This window comes from Sceloporus undulatus, chromosome 6 (genome assembly GCF_019175285.1).
Source record: "Sceloporus undulatus isolate JIND9_A2432 ecotype Alabama chromosome 6, SceUnd_v1.1, whole genome shotgun sequence".
Lineage (NCBI taxonomy): Eukaryota > Metazoa > Chordata > Lepidosauria > Squamata > Phrynosomatidae > Sceloporus > Sceloporus undulatus.
In genome coordinates this window covers 12,398,446-12,416,990 of record NC_056527.1, presented here as the reverse complement: position 1 = coordinate 12,416,990, position 18,545 = coordinate 12,398,446, and the positions used below count along the sequence as shown (strand labels likewise).

Genomic DNA, 18,545 nt, shown 5'->3' with positions numbered 1-18,545 from the left:
CAGTGCTCTTGCTCTGAGATTCTTCCCTCTCCTGAGGAATGGAGACTTTAGGGTCTGGCTCTCTGGAGTTCCACTGAAAACCTTCAAAGATGAAGAACAGAACAAAAAGGATTTAACAGATTCACCCCTACCTCTCAGTTTCTCCAACTAGGATGGTCAGATCAGGACTATCCCAGACCTTTGAGATTTCAGAGCCAAAGTCTGAAACCTAGGAAGAACCTCTTCTGATGTTAAAGGAGGTAGACCCTGGTGATTTTACCAAGGGGCTCCCCTGGGGTGTGTGTGTGTGTGATGATGATGATGATTCCTTACCTATCTCTCCCCAGGGATCGAGGCGGGGAACAACAATTGACACATTCATGTCATTAAGCATGATACGTTTAAGTATCAATCAGAGCTGTACACTGTACCTTTCAAATAAAAACTAGTCCAACAAGTAAAGAAAATATACATCCACACATTTCAAGACATTGCTCTTGCCCTGAGATTCCTTATCCATATCCTAAGCAATGGAGACTCAAGGCCAGGGTCTGAGATCTGGGAATCCTTGAGACAGCAATGGCTCAGGGCAAGGCTTTGGGCCTGATGTCCAGGGCCCCATTTAGGAGGATGAGCAGTGGCCTAACTGAAGAAAGGTCACATTCTTTGGCTGAAGTGATTATATGACACTGGAATTATAAAAAAAAATGGAATTCAGGCTGTTCTAGATTGGGTTGTACTCCTCCTGAAAAGGTATTTTGCTTTGCTGAAGATGAAGGGGGAATGTGGGAGGAAGAGAAAGAAACCAGGCCATTTTAAGAGTTGCTGAGAAAGTGGAACAATTAATCACCCGAGAGCTATGGTGGTGTAGTGCTGGACTAACTCTGGAGATCAGGGTTCAAATCTTGACTTGGCCATGAGCCAGTGGGTGACCTCGGGCAAGTTGTACTCTCTGTCTCAGGGATGGCAATGGCAAATCCCTTTTGAAGAAACATGCCAAGAAAACCCTGTGATATGCCTTAAGAGTTGCCATGTCAGAAATCACTTGAAGGTACACGATGACAACTCACTACCAAATGGGTACATCTGGAGGGAATTCTATCATCAGGCCTCTTGTCCACTGATTTCCATATTATTCCCCTTCATTGTCTCATCCTAGCCATATTATTTCTGATCTTTGTTGCATTTATGTTCTGATTTTCCTTAAGACAGCATGCATGGCTTTTTGCTCCAGAATTTATCCTCCCAAGAACCCCCATAAACTAAGTCAGGTGAGAGACAGTGGGAAGTCTAAGGTCCTAGTATGAGTTCATGGTTCATTGGGGACTTGAACCTGGATCTCCCAAGTCCCAGTCCAACCCTTTAATGTGCATAGCACTTGGATGTACTGCTGGAGTTATCGGATGGCTGACTTTTCGAATCAGACTAGGGGAGGAAGTATATCTCTAGCTCATGAATTTTGTATCCTCAGGTGAAAAGGGATTTTGGTACCATTTGCAAAAAACTTAGATATTTTCAACTTTCAGCTTTATTTCTCAATAGAAAACAGTTGCAGATTTGTGACATCAGTTCTATGTCACAAATGAGGCCTTGCCCCAAAGGTATACGGGAATCTTGTGTAGGATTAAGAGATCGTGTCTGAAGTATTAAAACTTTATGTACATATCAACCCCAGGGAAGTGTACCTGGCGCAGCTTGGACCCCCAGCCTTTGACAGCTTAATGTATCAGGTTCTCTTGAACAATACCCTTCAAACTATTCCAGATGTCTGAAGAACAATATTTAGCTGCCTAAGCACAAGCAAGACAGCCACACTGACACATTTGTGTATTCAGAAGAAATGAAGCTATCAAACTCATCTTTTCCCTTCATGCGCAGCACAATGGGGGGGAGGAAGCATATAATACCACAAGAGGCCTGCGGAAACTCAGGCCTCTCAGGTGCTCCGCCAAAGGGGGATTGTGTGTGTGATTTATCCATGTCACACTTTCTCCCAAGCTACAAAACAGATTTCTTTGTGTTCTCCTGTTAATGCTAATCCAAAAACCAGAATAGGGGTTTAAATGTCTCATTGGCCAGTTTTTTTTAAAAGCGAAAATCCATGATAATAGCTCTACGCAGGATATACAGCTGACATGCAGTATCATTCACCAAGCATTTGTGCATACAGGATAGGCCAGGATTTCCCAAATGTCTGAGGGCTGGGCAGAAGAACCACAGAGTTGGAAAAGGCCCACAACGGCCATTCAGTCCAACCCTCTGCTATGCAGGAATACACAATCACTTAAGATGGGAGGAATTCAGTGTTGCTGCCACCTCCCTCCCCCTGCAGGGGCAAATTAAGACAAACTGATGGCTGGAGCAGAAGGGTGGGAAGGTGTGGATCCATCTGCCTTGGTCCAGGCCTTAGAGGGAGAGAAGAACCACTGGACCTCATCCCCTTTCCCTTCACCATTCCCTTCTCCTTTTGTATTGTGTCTTTTAGATTGTAAGCCTGAGGGCAGGGAACTGTCTGATTAAAAATAATAATTGTAAGCCGCCCTGAGAGCCATTAGGGCTGAAGGGCGGGATACAAATACCTAAATAAATAAATAAACATTGCCTGCTTCCAAAGCGGGTCACCACTGCAGGACCCAAGCTGCACTCCCAGGAGGTGGATTATCCCAGCTCCTTTTTGCTCCAGTCAAAAGAAGTGGATTGTGGCATTGGAATGGCCTCAGGGTCATGCGTCATGTAAATGCTACACCTCTGAAGTGTCCAGAAGCTGCTCCATTTGGCCTGACTCTTCCAGGCCCAAGATTCTAAACTGTCTCAAAATTAAGTGGTCACATCACCATACCTTCCAATAGTTCAGATAAAAACTGGGACAACTGGTGGTGGATACAGAACAACAAGTGGATCTAACTAGCACCCCAGTTTTTATTGCTAGTGACTACAATAGATATTTGGCATCACCAAGGCATAGTTAGGAAAACTTGAAGAATCTAAACACTGGAGAGCCTTTACTTTGGTATGATGTCATATCCTCTTCTCAACTGTCCATGAAGGCAGATATAAAACAACACCCTTTGCAGAGAGACTATGCCCCTGTGACTCGCCAAATAGAGAAAGCAGAGCATGTACTACTCCAGTGCTCATAACACAGGGACATCCACCTCAGCCTTATTTCACCTCTATTGCATAAATACCAAGGACACACCAGTCAATTTTACACTACTCTGTTGCTTTCAGACATCAGCCTGATATAACATATAATGCTGCCAGATTTTGTGCAGGTGAAGTTAGAATTCACCAGGCAATGGCCTCTGCAGTAGACTAGTACCAAACTTGTCTTGCTATATTGAAGCTGTGTAATCTGAAATATTTTAAATACTGTTTTTAACCTGTGTTTTTGCCTTTTTAGTCTGTACAGTATGCCCTTTTTACGTGTGCTGGTCTATGACTGTAATAAAGATTCTTCTTCTAACTTAAGATTTTTCACAGAATTCAATAACCTTCAGTAATTCTATAGCTAGATTATTAATGAATTAACTACCATAACAGGTAACAATTGGGAAATGTTTGAGAGAGGCAGTATTAGTGATTACTACCAAAACATGAGCAGAATGAATTAGCAAACATAAAAAATATAAAAATATATTAAAAGGTAACAGAATGGAGTAAAAAAATTAAGTTACATTGATAATCAATCTGTCTCAATATAGTTATCTTTAAAAAGTATATAAAACTTTCTACAGTATATGATATGTTCAGGGTGGAAACTAAATGAAATTTCATTTTTAAAAATACACTGCTTGGGTTATTCAGCTTTCATTGGTGACCTTGTGTTGTATTAACAGAAGGTAAAATAATGATGTGAAACCATCACCATTTATATATGCACATATTTTTAAAATACATACAAGATGGGTTTGAATACCAAACCTAATGCAGCTCCATGTTCAGAACATGAAGTCCCCAATATATTAACAATTTTGAAGCTTTATCCTTCCCTTCTTGGCAATTAAACTCCCATCTTCCCACAAAAGCGAATCTGATAACTTCTGATGCTATAATTTCAATCTTGATTCTTTTGCTTTCAAAGCTTTAGTTACTATTTCAATTCTTTCTTTTAATAAGGAGGCTTCTTCAGGACTTTTATGAGCGTGTATGTTCTTCAATAAGAAGTGCGTGAGGAAAAGCTTCAGACTTTCATGTAGCATCCCCATTTTGGGATTGTCAGATAATCTGTAAAAATACACAAAATCAAGAATTTATTCTACCCAATGTTTCTTAAGGACAGTCACATCATTATTTACAAGGATACTCAGGATTACAAAAGGCTCTAAAGAACACATGGATTGGGCTGGTTAGGTTGTTAGACTCAAGGTAGGGAACCTATGGCCCTACAGATGTTAACGCTACAACTTTCATCATCTAGTGAACATTTTATTTGGGGCAGATGAGAAATAGAGTAAAAAGAAATTTAACAGTTACAGGGACCCTATCCCTGCATTATACTCTTATGTACTGTATTATACTCTTATATCCATCAGAACAGATATGCCACTAATCTTGGTTGTAGCTTGAAGCCAGAACTGGCTTGTCAAAGAAAACAAACAAATAATGCAAAATCTGTTTTTGATCACTGAGTGGCCATTTGACACCAGAATCATCGTGATAACTTACTTTCCAAAGATGTGGTTAAGATCTTCTGGATCTGTTTTTAGCAACAGTGCAGACAATACATGTCGTAAGAAGTGGACTTTTGGCTTGTCTAATTCACTGAATTCAATTACCTAGTTAAAATAATGCAATGTTAAGACATAAAGCAAAAACCCAAGACAATGTTAAGCGATTTAAAAAAACTCTAAAAGGCTAATATTATAAATATCACTTAAATGAAAGGTTAGCATTAATTCCAAAAGCTAACTTCACCTGCTTCATTATATACTAAGAGCTATATTTTAATCAAGCCCCTAAAGCATAACTGAAAAAGGCATCTATCTCAAATATTCTGCAATTAATAGGGTGGCAATTATTTGATTAAATATGAAATAATCAAGAGTGATCTCCATACCTCTTATAGACTTTACACTATAATGGGTACTGATGCAAACAAGGGACAAATCTGCATTTTTTTCCTCTAGATATGAACAGCCTTGGTTGGTACATAAAGTTACACAGCAAAGCACTCATGAACTCCACACACAAAAAGCACAAATATTTTTGAAAACTGAGTAATCTTGCTCACCTTGAAAATGGTAAGGGAGAGAGACTTAGTCTTCAACAGGTGAACCAGGAGATTAACTAAATTGAAGAAAGTGGTAGGTGACAGATTTCCCAGATCTCTGATTTTGTCCCACATACTGAACTGAAATGTCATCTAAAACACCAAAATAAAATCAGAAAAGAATGTTAAAGCACGTTCTCAAAAGCAATCATTTGTGTCTTCATGAAAATGTTAAATAACTATTCCACCATTATATGCAAGATGCTGTATAGTGTGATTTGATGAGATGCCAAAGGACAATATCCTATGACTCTCGTTGGCAGCTATTAAGTGCAAGCCACCTGGAATGATGATCAAGTCTCCCAGTCCTAAGTGACAGCCCAGCAATATCCACTGCCTGAAATGGGAGTGAGAGCGGAGTGGAAAAGGAAAAACAAAACACTGATATCTAAGGAAGAGGGCAGCTAGCAGTCCACATGGGTAAGGAGTCAGTCTTGAGGCCTCTAGATATAGAGATGCTGACCTTGTTGAGATCTCCACAGATTTGTTCCACTACTAATCTATAGCTTCTTTCTCATTCTCTTTTGGCTGTACCAACACTACAGAAGAGTTAAAGCCTTATCCCCCTGAATACATTCTCCATAAAAACTTTGCTATAATCTTTAGAAGCTACATATTTATATACATTGTATTTGCATTTGATAATGCCACTTATTCCCAGAAATATCTTTATTCAAATAGTGCAACCAGTAAAAAGAAAGACAAATTCTTAGCCTACCTGGAATCGTCTTTCATATTCACAGAACTTGGCAGACAAATATGCATAGAAGGGATTATATGTCTTCTCTTGGAGGCAACAATCTATGAGGACATGGACAATCTCTCTCTCCTGCTGATCTTTAAGCCTAAACCTAAAACATCAATTGCCATTATGTAGAAATCTATTTCTTGACCTTGTAGCATGAACTACAGTACTGTAAAATAAAGAATCACTGCCAACTCAAGAACCACGCATAGTTAATTCCTTCTTGACCTAAGTTCAGTCCATTAGGTACCAAGTTTAAAAAAATCAAATCCAAACAGCTTATGTTAAACAAGTATCTTACCTGTGCTGTATTATTGTGTAATGGTATATAAAAATGTACAGGAGGGATTGGCTCAAATAATGGCCATGATACAATTGGGATCCTTACAGTGATAGAAGCTGTTTGAGATGAAGAGGCAATTTCCCTTTCACTGCTGTGCTCATAAAACAATGTTCTCCTTCTCCACTTCCCCCACTCTCTGCAGTATCCAAAGCTCTGTTCTGGTCTTTTTTGCAGCTCTTTGGAGCAGATATCGAAGATACATGGAGGCTGAGTATTTGGTAAAATTCCTTTTGTCCAGAATTTACCTTCCATCACCGTAAGTACCCAATTGTGTTTCAAGAAAAGCAAAAAAGTATGAACTCTGTGCATTACATAGCATGTACAGTAACTATGGAACAATTACTCATTTTATAAAGGGTATAAGGGCTGGTAGAGAAAGCAGTTTATGTGCCACCCATATTCAAGTGCTATGGTATGCAGAAAAACTATGGAGGAAAAAAACCTTTGGCCTCTGAGTTACTGTTATCCAAAATGAATTAGGAAGTTACCAGAGGGGGATGACTGAACAGAAACTACCCTGCATGTTTTTCTAATTCCTAATTGAGAGTGTTGGGAATCTCAACCAACCTAATTACAAAAATATAATCAGCATTAATGAGTTTCTACTATCTGTCTCAGCAGAAAATCTGGCAGACTAAATGATCTCCTTGCTCATAGAACTGGACCACATAGGAGAAGATTAAGAAATGTTGGCAAGGAATAGCCCTAATTTGTGCTGTACCTGTTCTGTCAAATAAGTCTGATTTAGCTTCCAGAGCTGTCATATGCTTGGCAGTACTAAAGCCAATTAAAGTGACAAATGCTTAATATTATAATGCAGAGAGTGTCAAGAACAAAATTTGCATCCTTTCAAGACAAGGCTTTCATCTATGAATTCTGAGTCCGAGATGAACTACCTGCCTGCCTTTGGTGGCCTGATTTTACTAAAATGTAGATAAATGTTTAACTTTATACTCAGGCTCAGTGCACTCAATGGAACAACAATGTGCAATTTGTAATAAACAATGCCACTGATGGCTCCAGATGTCATTAGCTAAGAGGGGCAAGGTAATGCAGCTAATTTCTAGATCCAGGTGCTGGGTATGAACAGGCACATAGTGGCAATGTCCAATACTGGCTGTTAAACCAAATACATGGCAGATGGATTGGTAAGGCCTGTCTAGCAGTGGCTTATACCCTTATGTGGCTGCATAAGACCTAACTTTCCACCAAGCAAATATTTTACAGTTTCTAGATATAAATGCATTTAGCAGTGCTTCTTATCTGAATTTAGAGGATTGCCTGTTACACTTAGTTCTACTATTTATAGTTTTTTATGGGTTTTTCTGGCTATTGGCCATGTTCTAGCAGAGTTTCTTTCTGACGTTTCGCCAGCATCTGGCTGGCATCTTCAGAGAATGCTTTGTGGGAAACTGGGTGTATATTACTGTGTGAGCCTGGGAATGCAGGAGTGATTTGCATGTGATTGTTTCTGTGCTGATGGCTGATCCTAGGCTGGGAGGCTAATGCAAAGAGGATTAATGTCTGCTAATTGGTGATCATTATCTGCTAAGAAAAGCCCCTGACTCTGAGTGGTTTCCCATTTGCATTTGCTGAGTCATTATTTTGCTATTCCTCAGGACTGGCAGCCAAATTTTGTTCACTTTAAGGGCTTCTTCTTTCCGGTTGAATTTCCAGGTGTTTGTGGATTTCAATGGCTTCCCTGTGCATCCTGACATGGTAGTTGTTGGAATGGTCCAGGATTTCAGTGTTTTCAAACAGTATTTTATGCCCAGGATGGTCTGTGGCATGTTTGTTACTGCTGATTTTTCTGGCTGGCCCAGTCTGCCAGAAAAAGCAGCAGTAGCAGAAACACAAACCATCCTGGGCATAAAATACTGTTTGAAAACACCGAAGTTCTGGACCATGCCAACCATAACTATGTCAGGATGCACAGGGAAGCCATTGAAATCCACAAACACCTGGACAATTTCAACTGGAAAGAAGAAACCCTTAAAGTGAACAAAATTTGGCTACCAGTCCCGAGGAATAGCAAAATTAGGACTCAGCAAATGCAAATGGGAAACCGTTCAGAGTCAGGGGCTTTCCCAGCAGATAATGATCACCAATTAGCAGACATTAATCCTCGTTTGCATTCAGTTTCTTATTAAATAGCCTTATATTCAATCAATCAATCAAAGCCTTTATTACAGTCAACAGACCTCCAGGCAATAAAAAAATTAAGAACAGAGCAAAACAACCACAACCAGTTTTAATGCAGCAATGACATATTAAGCATAAATATGCAAAGTCTGTACAATTAAAAATAACAGTGTTCAGTTAAGAGCATATCCAGACCTTGTTATGCAAAACAGATACTATTCTTTCTCGTTGTTCAGTACACTATAAAAATGAACTGGGTCAAAAAGGGATGTTTACTATTACTAACACCAGTTATTGATTCTTGCTGTAGTAGTTATTATAGCCCTCGCTATATCACTTCTCGGCCTTTTGGCTAAGATCAAGTGTAATAACCTTATATGTTGTAAATATACACTGGAAACTAGTAGGAACCTCACTGGGCAAAAAATCTGATGACATGGCAGACCCCTTGTCTACTTCACACAACTTCAGCCAACTCCAACCAAAAAAAAAAAAAAAAGGGGGGGGGACTTTCTTCTCCAATGTCACCACAGAGTTTTGGACTCAGATGCAACACTCTAAAAGTAACTACCCATTTAAAGAAAGCCCAAACTCATAAAAGCTGAGATATCTACGTTTTTCTTTTGTTGAGTGCTACATTTCTGGACGAGTGGGGGACCTGGCAGGAATCAAAGCCAGTCATGGAATGGGACAGAACTATAGCTTTACACCATCTTCTCCAAAAGACCCCATTTTCTCTCTTTTTGTCCACCCCTCCCTTTCAGTGGGTTCTGAGGAAAAGAAAATACAGCTGTTCTCAGAAGCCTGAAATGGTCGCTTGCAGAAGGCTTCTGAATTTAAGTCAAGAGCTACCTGAAACAATGGGGAAGCCTGCTTACAGTTGTTGTGCTGCAGGCAACCCAACTCTGCATTAAAAGAACAAAAAGGAGCTGTTTGTTTTTTCTTTTTAGTGCTGCAAGCTCCTATCTTACAATGGGGCTATAATCTGCATTCCTGTAATAGTTATAAGCAACATGCGAGTATTTTACTTCTTAATGAACAGGTATAAATTTGCTTGCTGGATTATTTTCTTCTGCTTCTGGTTGCACCAGGCAATGTATATATCTGCTATCACTAATAGACAGTTTTCTGACTTTGTAGATAGTTATTCCAGGATAAGTTTTTTTTTCACACCCAAATAGTGTCTTAGTTTTTGGGATAATACCATTCTGTGACTACTTACTTCAGAAGTTTTTCAAAGGCATCCAAAAAATCCTCACTGGTCATCAAGATGCAAAATATATTTCTCCTGATGTCAGTGTTCATTCTTTGCTTACGAGCAAGTTCCAGAATCTTTGAACTCACCTAGATGAGGAAAAGGGTAGATTTAAAAAATGACGTTTTTTTAAAAAATATGCATCCATTGGGTGAACAAAATAAATTCAAATAGTAACTTCACTGCTGAAAACCAAGTAAAGTCACAGACTGGGTTGTTATGTAAGGGAAGTAAGCAAGTGGCTCAGGGTATTTTCAAAATGGCAATTCTTAGGACCAGTGTTAAAAAACTGTGCCTAAGCTTGCCAGATTCCATGCTGGCTTCCTAGCAAAAAATTAAAAAAAATGTTGTTATTTGCTCCCTAAGTAACTGTTTTCAATGAACAGAACCTCCAGGGACAAATAACTGTGGGGTGTGATATTCAGCATGAAACTCGTACAACCCCCAATCCAGATTTGGAACCCTGCAGCTACATTTTCTGCAGAAGGAAAATGGCCAGTGTAAGCACACTCTTTTTTTTTCTAGAAGCATGAACACAAAGTGTAATTTGATCCTTAAGCACATCACTAATGGCATGCTCAGACAGCAGATTTACTGCTGACTAATGTATGAGTTGGGACATGAGCCCAACTGCTTGGAGAAAAATATTTGGAAATAAGGCAGAGAGATGTACAGGGGAGAAAAAACAAGATGTAAACATGCCTTACATATTAGAAGACTAAGGTGGCTTGAACTTATTTGCAAATATAGTGGTGTCCAATGTGGTTTGGTTCCAGGGCCCCCCATGGATACCAAAATCCATGGATGCTCAAGTTCACTTAAATACAATGGTGTAGCAAAATAGTGCCCCTTATATAAAATGGCAAAATCAAGGTTTGCTTTTTGGAATTTATACATCTTTTGAATATTTTTAAGCTTAAATTAAGCTTGAATCCATGCTTGAATCCATGGATAAAGAATCCATGGATATGGCGGGCCAACTCTACACTGTGAAAGGACTACATCCCTAAGTGATAAAACCACAACCACCCTCATGTGCATGTACAGGGATCTTGTAGCACCTTTGAGACTAACCGTGTGAAAGAAGTTGTAACATACTGATATTCTAAACTAACACAGCTATGTCTCTGAATTCCACCCTCACTTGTGTTGATGCAAAAAAACCCAAACAAGCCTGGCAATAAAAATGTTAGTTGGAGAACACAGTACTAGAAAGGCCACAAGCATTGATTAATTCTCATTACAATTACCTTTCCTATAGGAAGCATTTGCTGAACTTTGTCACTGGGGCTGTCAATCATTGGTGCTCCACTCCAAGATGATCCAACAATCCACCAGCGACCAACCTGATCAGCACTGAGAAGACATTCCAGGGATACACGGAGCTGTGCTTCTTTTCCAGACATGTTGTGAATCTAGTGAGAAGTTGTGATCGGAGAGAAAAGTCTTAAATATAGAGTTTTGTAACCAAATACTGGGCAACAAAGTAAGACCATCATTTATACCACCAATGTAACAAGAAGATTTTAATTGTAGTTTACTTAAGTTACTATAGGGAAACTCTTTCTGAAAAAAATGACAAAATTAGCAATCAATCCTGAAAACCAAACCTCCTTTTACTAGGACAGTCAACTGATCTCATTAATACCCTCTAGAGGTCCAAAAAAATTAGTATCAGGTTTTTTTTTTTAAACTAACGTAAAGATTTCAGTTATAATTCATCAGGAATAAAGATGTATTTTATTTTTCTTTCTACTTTACCAATGTTCTCTGAAGCTTTCGTAGTTTCTCAACAGGCTCAGGATCATAGCCAGGGATTTTCCTCATGTCATTATTTTTTAGTGCCAGCATAATCTCCAACATAAACCGAACCTTTTGAAATAGACAACATGTCTGCATTATTATTCCAGAACCTAAAATGACAAAGATTTCTAGTATAAAGATGAAAACTGGACTGAACCCAAAACATTATTTTATACAAGTCTTGGTTGTTAAAAACTTGCAAACTAAATAAAACTTTTGTCTTGTTCCTTCTTCAGAAATACTAAAAAGGTTCAATTTACTGGCTTTCCAGAGAGTGATCAGATTTGTAGGTTAAAAACCTACACTGTCACACATATCTGAATACTTCTGATATCTTAATGAGTGACAGAATCAGGGCTGGGAACATGTAACCCTCCAAATATTGATAAATCACAACTGTACCCCAGCTAGCACAGCCAATGATGAGGGATGATGGGAGTCACATCAACAACACCTGAAGGTGTTGTTTTTAAAACGTTTTTACAAGTAACCACTTTTACTCACAGGACCAGAATGTTTAGGACTCTGCCTTCCTTACCCCGTATAAACAATATACTTCCGTACTGTCGCCAAATGCTTCTAGGCAGAGTCCTAAACATTCTGGTTCTGTGGGTAAACGTGGTTACTTGTAAAAATGTTTTAAAAACAAAGTCTTAGAATGGAGTAGGTTTGTATGGAAGGTCTCTGTAGACAAAGCAGTGCCTGTTGGTATTGCGTTGAGGAAATTCAGTGGCTAAGAGATGCAAAAAAGAAGAAGAGTCCCAGTGCTTCAAGACATTCTCCCCTAATTCCAGATCTATTTCTGCAATATAGGAATAAAATATCCCTGGCGTTTTTAATTTGCCTAATTAAACAGGAACACTCTGTTATGCTACTATATTCCTCATGTATAACAGCCTGACAGTGTAAGGACAGTTTTAGGTTCTAGTTCAGGTAACAAAACCCTTCCAATCATGTTATCATACACACTGTACTGCGAAAACATGCACAGATTAAAGTTCCTGCCAAATAATAAATCATCACAAAAGGTGTTTTTAAAAATCATTCATACCCGTGACTGGTCCTGGAACTGCTTCCCTACGACGTTTGCTTTTTTCTGGGCTTCAGTGATAAGTTCTTTCAGTGCCAAAGCATCATCCTTCCTCAAGGAAAAGCCCACATTTTTCAGCAGCAGCAGAATTAGTTCAATATCCTTTTCAGAAAAAGTGCTAACAAGCTTCTTTAAGATGTCAAAGATCAGCACTGAATGCACTACATAAAAGTTATACAAATGAGCAGTTAAGGTAATCAGGTTCTCACATTCCTTCCCTTCAGTTTCACTTTTGTAGACTTCATCAAATTTCCTCACCACAGTTTCCAAAAAATGAGCACCAACCTGCAAGAGTTAACACACACACGATCAACAAACTGCTGAGCATTTAATGTTTTAAAAATGAAATAAAGCAATCTATAACTAATTTTGAAGTCTTAAAACTTGCTGACCAGCTATTTAGAAGGCACAGAAGAGTGCATATTGGATAGGGCACTACCATAAGATTACCAACCACTGCATCAGGCTAGCAGTGCACAGCATGTTCTCTCTGTCAATTCCACAGTTCTCATGAGTGTCATTTTAACCCCTTTTAATAAGCAAACTTGGAAATGGTAACTTTAGAATGGGACATTCTCATTTACAATAAATGTTACTTCTTAATATTTCACAGGTAGCTGTGAGATAACTCAGAAACCCAATTATGCAGCACTTGGGGAAGCAGCTTTAAATTGCCATGGAGCACAAGGAGGCCAGTTATTAAAATAAAGTGACAGCTATGGAAATTGATCATGGCAAACCTGCAGAAGACCAAAGGGTCTGTGTCTCTGTATTTAATTATTGTATTTATATCCTGCCCTTCTTTCAAATAATACAGAGTGACATGCATGGTTTCATTCTCTTTCATTTTATCTTCAAAATAATTCTGGTGGTAGTTTGGGCTGAGAGACTGGGTTCATGACTGGGCTGGAACGTGAACTGAGATGTACCCACTCCTAGCTCACTACCAACCACTAAACTATCCCGGCTCTCTGACTCACACCACTAATATATTCACTTTTTTACTTTATTTCACTACTGTAAATTCTCTCAATGTTTGAATAATGAAATATTGAAAAAAATAAAAATCTTCCACATATTTCAATCAATTTGCAAGGGGAGTTTATTGTATTTGAATGTATATTCTGCTGTTCTGCTAAACAGTACCCAGGATGGTACTGCTTAAATCAGATATTAAAAGCAGCAAAAAGTCCCTAATTACTATAATTAGTACCTAATTAGCCCCTAAAAATGAAACACTCATTAGAAAATGTAATTATCTTGCTGTGCCAATCAAGTAAGAGAAACAGCTCAGAAAGGAACAGCTGCCTTGGGTCCCAACTTGGGAGAAAGGCAGGATAAAAATAAATAAATAAATAAATAAATAAATACCTCGATTCCCACTGTTTGATGAAGGATGCTGATCAAAAGAACATGCTCCATCACCAGTCTGGATGGCATGGCTGATGGCATAACACAAGCACTGATGAGAACATCTGTTAATGTTTCATTCATATCTTTTCTGCTGTTTGCCATATATAGCTCCTCCAATTGCCCACTTATGGAGGCTAGATTGGGTTCACTCAACCTAGTGGGAAACAAGTAAGAAACACATTTAAAATGTTTGTCTTGCTGTTTTGTTTCATCATTATCACCCAGTCAATTTAAATAACACCTCAATTCCAAAATATATATTTATACACTCAAATTAGACACAGGAATCATGTGGTTCTCCAGATACTATTAAACACGCAAGTTAAGGCAATCCCAGCTTGATTAGCCAATGGTAAGACTGAAGTCCAAAATCTTCTGAAGACCGGCATGAACTCTCATTTAAAACATATCTTAATAAAAATAATTAGATGCATCTTGCATCTGAATCTTTTCCTTTTAATATATATATATATATATATATATGCATTTAACTTTAGTTTCTTTTACAGATGAAACACATACAGTATCTATAAAGTTCAGCCTCAATAGTTATAAGCTGAATATATTTAACACAAGAGATTCCAAACTTTAAGAAATGCTCCATCCATTTTAACAGAATCATAGTGGAGAAAAAAGTAGCTTCTTTCAAAACTGCTGATCATATCAGAACATAATCTGTTATGCTTAATATCAAGCCTAGCTATGATCACACATTGATCTGATGGAGGGGAAAGCTATTCAGTTTGTTCTAAAAGTCGAACAAAAGACTTGGAGCTGGGATACATTCAGGAGTGAAAACTGAGTTCTACTCATGCTGTTTTGGTAGAACAATATATTTTTTCCAAGGCAAAGTTGGTTAGCACAAACTCAGTACTACCTGTTGATTAGACCTTTCAACGTTTTTTTTAGTCTTTCTAATTCTTCCCTCTTTTTGGCATCTAGTGTCTCTCCAGACCTTCGCATCTGAGGAGGAACATATTTTGTTGCACTCTGGGAAAGACTCTAAACAAAACAAAGGCAAAGATGTTTTAGTAAGTAATTTTAGATTTCACAATGTGACTAAATATAGGTCTTAGGTGATTATAAATTAAAAGCAGACCATTGTACATATTTCATTATATTTGCCATGTGAACTTCACACAGGGATACTTATAAAATCCTTTTAGCAACACTTGTTCTGAAATTACTGAATTGTCATTGTGTGCCTCCACATTGTTTCCGACTCCACAGGAAACCTACTGCTGGGTTTTCCTTGACATGATTTATTCAGAGGGGGTTTGCTGAAAGTCTGTAAATTGCCCAGCGTCACCCTGTCAGTATTCGTGGCCAAGTAGAGATTCAAATCCTGGTCTCTCAGAGTCCAGTCCAAAACTTAAATGACTACATCACACGGCTCACTTGGTTATGGAATAGCTAATATAAAAATCGTTCATTGTGAAGTACTGTATATGTAAAAATGTATGTGAAGAACTGTAACAAACTCTTATTTGACAAAAATTAATATTTGGCAAGTGTATCTTTCAGGAAAGAGACTGTGTTTCCCCAGGATTTGTCACTGGTTATAGTGTAAACGTATGAAACAAAGCTTGAACAAATTACAACAGTCCTTCCACATTCAATGGGGTTAAGAGCACAGACCCCATGAAAGTTGAAAAAACCACAAATAACACAAATGTTAACTTTTTTTAACCTGAGATAACCCTTCTCTAGGAATCTGTATGTCCTCCAGCACAACTCTATGGTCAGCATCTGCTAGAGGTTGACCACAGAATTGAGCTGCAGGGACTACCAATGCCTAGACAAGTGCTCTTTCTAGGAATCTCTAGGTCCTCCAGCATGACTTTGGGCTGATGTTGATCATAGAGTTGTATTGGAGGACCTAGAGATTCCTACAGAGAAGATATTAATCAAATCTGTGAATAATCAAATCCGCAAAAATCAAAGTCATAAATGCGGAAGTCTGACTGTACTTTTTGTGTTACATCTCCCAGTCAGTAAGTGAGGAATTGTGACAACTGTAGGGGGAGATTTTTCCAGTCTCTGATATGAGGCAGCCTATACTGAACCAAACCACTTGTCTCGCTCAATACAGTCTATGAGGCATTGTAGTCCATCTTCTGAGCTTCTTGACTCTTCTTCTCCTTCCCTTTCTTCTTCTTCCATGTTTAAATCCTCTTCGGCCTCCTCTTCTCCCATGACAGAGACTCCATAAATTGGAAATCACTTGTAGGCACACAATAACAACAAACAAACACTCAGGTTTCCAGAACATGGGAATGACCCATACTAACTGGGGCTGCACCTGCACTGCAGACATAATCCAGCCTGACACTGCTTTAATTGCCACGGCTCCTTCCCATGGAATCCTGGGGTTTGTAGTTCATTGTGGCAAACCGCCACCAAGCCATGGCAGCTAAAGCTGTGTCAAAGTGTGTTAAGTAGTCCGTAGTGCGGATGCCGCCCCTGCGGGCTTTTTGTCGTTGTTAACTGCCTTTGAATCTATATCTATATAGTGAGCTGCCTTGGGCCCCAACTTGGGAGAAAGGCGGGATAAAAATGAAGTAAATAACTAATGGATCTTGACCTGGTTTTTCTGAGGGCTAGAGCCCCCCCAAACCCCCTTTTGCACAGACCTCCCCTTCTTTGGGTGAGGCAGGCTCCTTGGCAAGGCCTTCTGGAGTGATGAAGCCACTGGAGGGATCTTCATCCTCAGCCTCTCCTTCCACATTGAGCCCTCCTTCTTCCATACTCCAATCCTCCTGTTCTCCTCCTCCTTTTCCAGACGGTCCTTCTTCCCATTCCTTTCCTTCTCTCCTCTCTTCCTCCTCCGTTTCTTCTTCTCCTTCCTCAGTCAGGCCCAGCCTTTCTTCCCATTCCCTTCCTTCTCTTCCCTCTTCCTCCTCCATTTCTTTTTCTTCTCCTTCCTCTTCCTCGCTGCTCTCTTCCAGGCCGTAAAAGGCGGAGGCCCCAGGCTCCAGAGCCCCCAAGACGTAACCCAAACCGTCCCGGGCGAAGCTCTGAGGCAAGGCCGAGGCCTCCCGGGGTTTGCCTTGCTTCCGACGCCGGCTGAGGCCCAGCTGCCTCTCCAGGCGACGGATCTCCCGCTCCTCGGCCTCGTTGGCCGCCAGCAAGGCTCTCTTGCGAGCCAGGGCCGCCGAGGCCGAGGAGGAGGGCCGCTGCTTCTTCTTCTCCCCGCGCTGGGCCGGGCCTTCAGGCGGAGCAGGCCTCTCCTTCGGCTGCTGAGGGGCCAGAGGGGGCCGCGGGGCTTTAACCGCCGATATTGGGGCCTCCTCTTCCTTCGGGAGACAACGGCGGCGGCGCTGGGCCCGCTTCCATTTGCGCTTCTCCCGCCTCAGCTCCCGGCGGTTCCTCCCCCGCTGCTTCTGCGGGGCTTCGAAGGCCGAGAAGCGGCCGCTGTTTTCGGACGCCGCCGCCGCCGCTCCGACAAACTCTCGCACCGCCAGCCCCAGCTTCTGCAGCTTCCCGGGTTGCGGTGGGGGCCTTCGCCGACCTCCCCGTCTCCCCAGGCGGCCAGGGCCACTCTTAGGCGGCGAGGAGGAGGAGGAGGAGGCTGCCTGCTTCATGTCTCCGGCCTCGGCTTCGCCTCAGAGCTCTCCCCTCGTGGGCGCCGCCATTTTGTAGAAGGCGCCTTGATTCAGGGGAAAGGCGGCGGCTGCAGCGCCATCTGCTGGAAGGACGCAGAAATAGTGGCTCTCTCTGTGGAGGAGTCTGTAAAGAGACACCAAACAGCAGTGTTAGCATTCTTCATTTAAAAACATTAATTAAAAATTAGAATGATTAAATTTCACATTATAATTAAAAATGTTGGAGCCTCTCCTTTCTCTTCCGCTGAGCTTCACCCCCATCTCTTAGTGAAAGCATTTCAATGGGAAACATGGAGGCCACAGACTGTTTCTGCCAAAATAAGGATGGTTTTTCAGGCCATGTGGCATTTTCTAGAACAGTTTGTGCTTGACGTTTTGTCAGCGTCTGTGGCTGGCATCTTCGGAGAATGCTGGCATGGAAGAGAGTGGGCATGTATATATGTCTGTGTGTGTATACATACATACATACGCTAGTTGTACCTGGCCACGCATTGCTGTGGCTCAGTCTGGTTAAATGGAAAAGAAAGAAAAGAGAAAGCACATGTTTCTGAAATAATGAATTCCACAATGCTTGTGGGTATACAAAATTTTTTGTTGTTCCATTGTCTGTGTAGATATAGAGCTTGTCTGGTTTGCCGACTCTACAACACGCAACATATACTTGTCCAAGTGAGAAGCAACCCATGCCTAGATCTAAACCGCACAGTTCTAAAGATTGGCCCTGAGCTTTGTTGATGGCGATTGCAAACGCCAATCAAATATTTAGTAGAGCATGTGTTGCTGTTACGTCCAACAGATGGCGCTGTTTTTCCAAAAACGCATACTTTTACCTGTCACAGGTGTGACATCTATGCAATAGTAGGTATATGTATATAAAAACATGAGTGCATTCAAATGG

General features: G+C 40.4%; 1 protein-coding gene across 1 annotated transcript; it reads right to left on the bottom strand.

Annotated features, from left to right (window-relative positions):
- Positions 1 to 2,880: 2,880 nt before the first annotated feature.
- Positions 2,881 to 17,735, bottom strand: NOM1 (nucleolar protein with MIF4G domain 1). Its single transcript, XM_042475837.1, has 11 exons — positions 16,676 to 17,735; positions 14,920 to 15,044; positions 14,001 to 14,196; positions 12,591 to 12,914; positions 11,498 to 11,608; positions 10,987 to 11,151; positions 9,704 to 9,825; positions 5,970 to 6,102; positions 5,213 to 5,344; positions 4,648 to 4,757; positions 2,881 to 4,206 (listed from the first exon to the last, which is right to left on the bottom strand). The coding sequence occupies exons 1-11, from the start codon at positions 17,624 to 17,626 to the stop codon at positions 4,029 to 4,031; spliced, it is 2,547 nt and encodes an 848-aa protein (XP_042331771.1). The 5' UTR covers positions 17,627 to 17,735; the 3' UTR covers positions 2,881 to 4,028.
- Positions 17,736 to 18,545: the final 810 nt, after the last annotated feature.